This window comes from Pollachius pollachius, assembly GCF_949987615.1.
Source record: "Pollachius pollachius genome assembly, chromosome: 2".
Taxonomy (NCBI): Eukaryota; Metazoa; Chordata; class Actinopteri; order Gadiformes; family Gadidae; genus Pollachius; species Pollachius pollachius.
This window is the reverse complement of record NC_136935.1, coordinates 29,902,780-29,910,279: the sequence shown is the minus strand read 5'-3', so window position 1 is coordinate 29,910,279 and position 7,500 is coordinate 29,902,780. Positions and strand designations below refer to the sequence as shown.

Sequence of the window (7,500 nt, the reverse complement as noted above, 5' to 3'; positions counted from 1 at the left end):
TAATTCAGCGTTTCCGATATCTGCAGGAGAATGGCCCACATGAGAACACATGCTAAGTGTCCATCTGTTAGTTATTCTTATGTGTTTTTGCATGATCCATCAAGATGACATATGATTTTCCAATAAGCAATGCGTTTTGCTTCATACCGTTGTGTGTATATATGATACGATTTTTATACAGTGTCTGTGTACAATATGAAAGCATCGGCATATAATTTACATTTATTTGAAGCTAAGACATCCAGTTATTTATAGTTAGAATTAGCCTACATAAGCATCACTAGGTCATATTTTTGCATTAGCATTATCTCTGTTCAGGCCTGAGCAACATTTCCAGGTATACTTTTTTTTAGCACAAACTAATGCTAAAGTTAGTTTAGCTAAACATGAACATCATTAGCTGTTAATTGTTGCATTAGCATTAGCTCTGTCCAGGCCTGATTGTCATGTCCAGGCATAGTTGGTCTAGCATGAGCCAATCAGTTTAAGTTAGCATTAGCTAAACTCATACATCACTAGCTGAGTGTTGTGTTGTCTCGGCTGCGTCTCCAGGCAATGGTGGACACGGTGAACAACCTGCTGCAGCCGCGCGCCCAGGCCGCTTGGAAGGAGCTGCCCACCAGCGAGCAGCTGCACTCGGCCACGCTGCTGCTGGACACGGTGGAGACCGGGGCCTTTATGCTGGCCGACAACCTGCTGAAGACCGACACCATCCAGGAGACGGCCGAGAACATCCGTGAGTTTACACCACATCGCCTCATTGGTGTTCTCCTTTAAGTGAATCGTGATCAGTGATGAGCTTGAACTCAGGGATGTTTCGTAGTGGGAATTCAATCTGAATCCGACGGCTTGTTTTAGTCTGTGTTTTTGTGTGCAGTATTTATGTTCTGTGCTATATTTAACAATCTGCGAAGCTAACGCAGAATCTTATTCATCACTAGCTATTGTTCAGTGGTGCTTGAGACACATTCCCACGAGGGAATGTATAACTAATAAGTTGCTTAATAGAAATATACATGACTTCAATGCACAATTATTCGCTGCATTGCACTTTGTGTCTGTGTGTGTGTATGTGTGTGTGTGTGTGTGTGTGTGTGGGTGTGCGTGTGTCTGTATTGTCTATGTATATTTTATTTTATTATTTTCCAACCCAGCCCCACCACGGACGTGTCGATCAGCTCATGTGTGCGTCTGGTCCATTATTAAGACCCAACAACATTGCTCACATGTTGGCAGTGGCACCCTGGGCGACATCCTCCACATCCATGTGTGATGAACGCTGCAGCGAGGAAGTAGGGCAGAATAATGCTGCGATGTCTTAGGGAGTGAAGAAAGTAAGGAGGCACATATGTGGATGGAAGGATTATCCTACACACACAAACACACACACACACAATGTTGGCACACACACGCTCACACAAACACATAAAAACACAGCCACACACACACGGATGCACTCAAGTATGCACGCACACACACACACACAGACACAAACACACACACAGACACACTCAAGCGCACACGTACAAGGGGGGTTTAGCTGAAACGTATCTGAGTGGGTGCAACAAGGTGTCTCAGAGAGAGAGGGCCGTAGCTGTGTGTCGGTGATAAGGTTCGGCTGAATGGACAATAATAACACGCTGCAGTGTGAGGGCTTCATACACGACACAAGCGCTCCCACTGCTTTTATAGCCAACTGGATCTACTACCACTGACCCTGTGTTTTCATGCTGCCTGGAACAACCACGATACAATGAAGACTTGTGTTCTCCTTCATTTCTTTGTTTTGCCTCTAAACTTTACGGATCAAATCCTATTGCTGCAGCTAATGCTTTTACTACTTCTTCTCCCGGCGCCACCACTACTGTGGCTTCCCAATCAATTGCATATTCATATTCTTTTAGAATTTTCTGCATCTGCCACTCGCTAAAGGTCACCATTAATTTATTCCATTTTTTCTTTTTTTACATTACACAAACATGAATACATCAGATTTCCTACACCTGTTACATTAATATCAAATGTTACGTAACGCTATATATGTGAATATATATTTCACAAGCCCCCTTCTCCTCCCTATCATGGTGAGAGCAACACGGCTCACAGCAGGTTACGGGGACTGCGCTGAAGGTATGGTGATGGGTAAATGCAGTGGGAGTCCAGTCACACACACGCACACACACTCACACACACAGTGTGTTGCGTACACCCAGGACATACACACAGCCTTCAGCCTTGAGGTCATCAGAGACAGGGGTCCTACGGGGTCGTCGTAGGGGAAGCTTGTTGGTGGTGGATATTCACCGAGATGCAGCAAACATGGCCTCTAGGCCACACGTACACACACATGGATTGTTGAGCCCCAGACAATGGGTCTTGCTTTGCGGTTTTATTTTTCTTTCCCTTCAATCGTAGGCGGAATTGACAATGCAGAAGAAAGCTAGTTATTATGCCTCTGTGCACATTTACACCCCCTTTCTCTCTCTCCCTCTCCCTCGGCCTGTCTCTCCTTCTCTCCTTCTGTCTCTCTTTGTCCCTCTTTCTGTCTCTGTCTCTTTCTGTACTGCTGTTTCTTTCTGTATGTCCGTCTTTTTTTCTGTCTCCCTCTCTCTCGCTCTGTCTGTCCCTCTGTCTCTCTTTCTCTCTTTCTGTCTTTCTCAATCTCCTTCTTTTTCTCTGTCTCTCTCTGAATCTCCATTGCGCTTACTGTCTCTCTCCGTCTCTTTTTTTATCTCTTTCTGTCTCTCATCCCATCACTCAGTATTCTCTGTTTCTCACTTCTTCCATCTCTCTCTCTCTCTGTCTCTGTCTCTCTCTCTCTCTATCATGTCTTTCATAGCTGATCCTCTCGTGAGTGAACAAAGGCTAAACATGCTGAAATGCAATTCCAGAACAAAGTGACTTCCCTCTATGTTCTCTCTTCAGACCCTCCACACGTGAGCCATTGCTAAGGCTGGAATCAGCTTCCCTTCATCACTCCTTTGTGTGGGAGCCACACACATTTCGGAAAATGTTTGATTTTGTGTATTTTTTTATTTACGTTACGTACATAAAATAAATGATGTACGTACATACATCATTTATTTATATATATATATATATATATATATATATATATATATATAAATAAATAAATGATGTATGTATTTGCATACATTTAATAAAATATAAAATATCCCAAAGTGTGTGGCTATATATATATACAAAAATAATGTACCATAACAGGTGGGCGGGGGGGATGGGAGATGGAGTGGTGAGCCGGGGAGGGGAGAGGAGAAGGGAGGCCAGAGGAGGGGAGGAGTGGAGAGGAGGTGAGGGAAAAGGAGGAGAGGGGGAGTGGAGAGCAGGTTTAGTTTAGTGAAGGTGATAGAGGGAGGAGAGGGGAGGAGTGAAGAGGAAGTGAGGCGAAAGGAGGGGAGGGGGGGAGAAAGAAGGGAGATGGAGTGCAGAGGAGGAGACTGAAGTGGAGGAGGCGAGAGAGGCACATGTGGGAGGCAGAGTTATGATAAAAGATGGGGGAATATAATGGAACCAAGCAAAGCATGAATCACTTTCTCCTCCCCATCTTTTCCACTTCAATGATCTATGACATCATGGTTTCACTTTCAAGGTCGCATGATCTCACATGAACCAATAACTTTCTTTGTCTTCAAGTTTTCAACTTGATGTGAGGAGGATGGATGAGAGATGAATCTCTTGACAATAAATAACATCATTTCTTCCATACTAAACGATGCACATGCTGTCCTTACAACGTGACAATATTGGATAATACTGCTGTACAATGCTGTCAAATATGTTGGGTGGTGCAGTAATGCCATGGCCAGCCCTTTCTTCCACTCAACACACAGTCTACACACAGCAATACCTTACATAACTTATAGCGCTGTCTCAACTTTTAATTCCCCTTAATGTAACCCATCAATGCTGTTATATAAACCTGGCCTGGATGGAGATGTAGGCTACAGCGTTTCCAGAGAACTTAAAAAAGAGAAATGTGGTCTCCGTGCTGTGCTCCTTTTGTACCGTTAATCTTCCCTCCCAGCTAATCCAGTGGGAAGATCCTCCTGATTATCTCTCTCTTTATTCATAACCGGCCCTGATGCTCATCAAACTCGCTCTCATTCCTCTCTGTCTCTCTCTCTCTCTCTCTCTCTCTCTCTGTCTCTCTCTCTCTCTCTCTCTCTCTCTCTCTCTCTCTCTCTCTCTTTCTCCCTCTCTCTCTCTCATTACACTATCTCTCTCTCTGTCTCTCTCTCATTACACTATCCTTCTCTCTGTCTCGCTCTCATCACACTATCTCTCTCTGTGTCTCTCTCATCACACTATCTCTCTCTCTGTGTCTCTCTCATCACACTATCTCTCTCTCTTTCCCTCTCTCTCATCATCACTCTATCTCCCTCTCCCTTTCTCATCATCTCACTATTTCGTTCTCCATCTCTGACTGCACAAGCTCCCTCACACTTTCTCATCCTCACACTATCTCTCTCTCCCTCTCTTATCACTCTTATCCCTCTCTTTTATCACAAAAACTCTTCCTCCCTCCCTCATCACACAACCTCTCCCTCTTTCCCTCTCTCTCGTCACACAATCTCCCTTTTTCTCTCTTTCTCTCTCTCCCTCCCCCCCCACCCTGACCTCTCTCCCTAAAATACATTGAAAGGAAGAACTCATTAAAATGTTGATTTTAAAAGAGGACGCCAAGACAAAGCATGTTTATCATGGTGTGTGTGTGTGTGTGTGTGTGTGTGTGTGTGTGTGTGTGTGTGTGTGTGTGTGTGTGTGTGTGTGTGTGTTTGGGGGGGAGGTTTTAAGATCTCGCCTAGGGTGCCAGAATGGCGCCACTGTGTGTGAGTATGTGTGCGTGTGTTTTTATGTTTGTGTGTGTGTGTACGTGTCTGACTGTGACTGTACATGCATTATATGTAACAATAGAGAAATTGTGTGAATAATGGTATGCATCGCTGGCAAAAGGAAAATTAAATGAAAGACAAAAAGAAAGACAGAAAGTGTTATTTCAGTGCCGTTTGTGTGTGTGTATACGTGTGTGTGTGTACGTATGTACGTGTATGTGTGTGTGAAAAGGAAAGAGAAAGAGAAAGACAGAAAGAGTTATTTCAGTGCCTATGTTGGGTACCTGTGTGTGATTTTTGGATGTGTGTCATGCGCACACACTAAATGTTTAGTCTCACTGTTGCAGGACCGGTCTGGTCATTGTGTTGCTCTGTCCCCATGCCAGTATTTAGGTGAGTGCTGCTTGCAGCGCTCAACTATTATATATATTCATAAGTTTTATTCTATCTTTCCTCTTTATTATTCTCTACAAACTTTGGGACCTATCTCCTTCCTAAATTGTTCACCTACAGACTCCATTCAAATTTTAAAATATTCAGAATAGCTTGGAATCGCGTGCTTCTTTTCAGATTTTTTAAATATTTTATACTTTTTAAGATATTCTACTTTTAAAATACTATAATTTTTTAACATGGGAGTCAATGGGAGGACGGCAGAGCCGTCTGGTACTTCAACTGTTTAGGACGTAACAAAATCAATTGTAAACCGTTTATCTTCGTTCAAAGCATTTAACAAATCTACACACTTGTATCTTCAATAATATCCTAACGGAATTTCAATATCATTTAAACTTTCTTCAGAATCACAGTTTTAGTTTCATACCGGCTACTTTTGGTCATGCCCCGTTTCGCTATTCCCTTAAAGACACACACACACACACACACACACACACACACACACACACACGCACACACACCAGCCGTGCAGGGCAATACATTTGACCTTTCAGATTCTTCAGTTCAATTCATTTTACATTTCTGCATTTTTAGCAATGCTTTTCATTCAGCTGTCACTTTATTTGTTTACAACCATTTACATTTTCTTAAATGGTCAATGTAAACATGCATATGTTTACATTGTTTACTCCATTTAGACTTTTGAACTTTTGTTCAAATATCTTCACTTGATTTTAGCCATTTAAAGTTTCTTTATGTCTTAATGTATGTGGCTTTATTGAAAAATATTTTCAACCTCACTTTGTACTACAGCACTCACCGCATTTTCTGCAGGAAATGCATTTTCTAGTTTCATCTCAGTTTTTTCATATCACCACCATGTTTATGTCTGCCTTTCTCCTCTTCCTCCTGCCTTTTTCTCTCTTTCTGGCAAAGCAAAGTCGCTATCTGCTATCACAGAACACATATTTGACACACACACACACACACACACACACACACACACACGCAGACACTCACCCACACTCATCTTTTCCTCTCTTTCCTTTTTGTTCCTCCAGTCCAGGCTTACCCTAATGTCGATCTTCACCTCTCTCCTCCTCCTCCTCCTCCTCCTCCTTTTTCCCTCCTTTCTCACATCTCTGTTTTCAATACCTTATATTCCTCCTCCACTCTGCTCTCCTTTTCTTAAAGTGCCAGTGATCCTCAAATCGTTTTTCTTTTTTAAACACCTTATTATGCCTTCTATGAGCTTCACCCTGGTAGTCTATTCCACCGTTCCTTAACTAAACACCATCATTTTGAGAAAACCGGTTGGCAGTCCCATTCACCAGTTTGTGAACGTTTTATTCAAAACTCCGGTCCAGATCTTTTGGTGATGTTGAAGTGCTTATTTGCAATCACCCTCTACGTCATGACTAAGGGAAACCAGTGCCCAGAAGGAACACTATACGCCCGGTGTGTGTGGCTGTACGGAGATCTGTCTGGTCAGTGATGTCCGAGAGTGGGTTAAGCATCTCAGAACACCTATAGGATAACGCCACCATGTCAGACGCATCCCATATACAACTCCCTCATTCTAAAGCTTGCATACAACGGAGTCACTAGCTTAAAAATAAGGATCTCAAAGTTGTCGGGAGACGTTACCATGGGGACCACACCTCCCCTCCTTCTTAAAACTCTCAGCACAAAACACATTTTGTTTCGTGTCGTAGTGTTCGGATTCCAGCTGAAAACGGGGGGTTCACTTCACTTTCATTCCCACCTCGGCCGCGCACCGTTGTGTGTTTGATCAGCATGTCAATTCCCACCGCTAACAAAGAACTGCTTCCGAAATAAGTCACACCCGAGGAGAGAGGCTGCTGAATATCAAAGCTATAATCAGGCCCTCATTCTTTTTCTTCATCTTCTCTGTACAACATTACAAATCTGTAAAGCAGTCATGAATTTTAAAGAAGAGCAAGACAGAGAATGAGGAAGAGAGAGTGTGGGAGAGAGAGAGAGAGAAAAAGAGTGAGAGGGAGAAAGGGCGAGAGAGAGAGAGAGAGAGAGAGAGAGAGAGAGCGAGAGAGAGACTTATCTGTGTTATGTCGCAGTTACGGACCAGTTGCCTGGAGACATAGCTTCTGTATTAGTGTGTGTGTGTGTGTGTGTGTGTGTGTGTGTGTGTGTGTGTGTGTGTGTGTGTGTGTGTGTGTGTGTGTGTGTGTGTGTGTGTGTGGTGTGTGTGTGTGTGTGTGTGTGTGTGTGT

At 43.2% G+C, this 7,500-nt stretch overlaps 1 protein-coding gene across 1 annotated transcript in view; it reads left to right on the top strand.

Annotated features, from left to right (window-relative positions):
• adgrl3.1 (adhesion G protein-coupled receptor L3.1) overlaps positions 1-7,500 on the top strand; it is a gene marked incomplete at its 3' end in the record, with an annotated part of 102,323 nt that overhangs the window by 66,650 nt on the left and 28,173 nt on the right. The window contains exon 10 of the mRNA XM_079730908.1: positions 553-736. Coding sequence (XP_079587034.1) covers positions 553-736 — 184 coding nt within the window. The remainder of the gene's footprint in view (positions 1-552; positions 737-7,500) is intronic.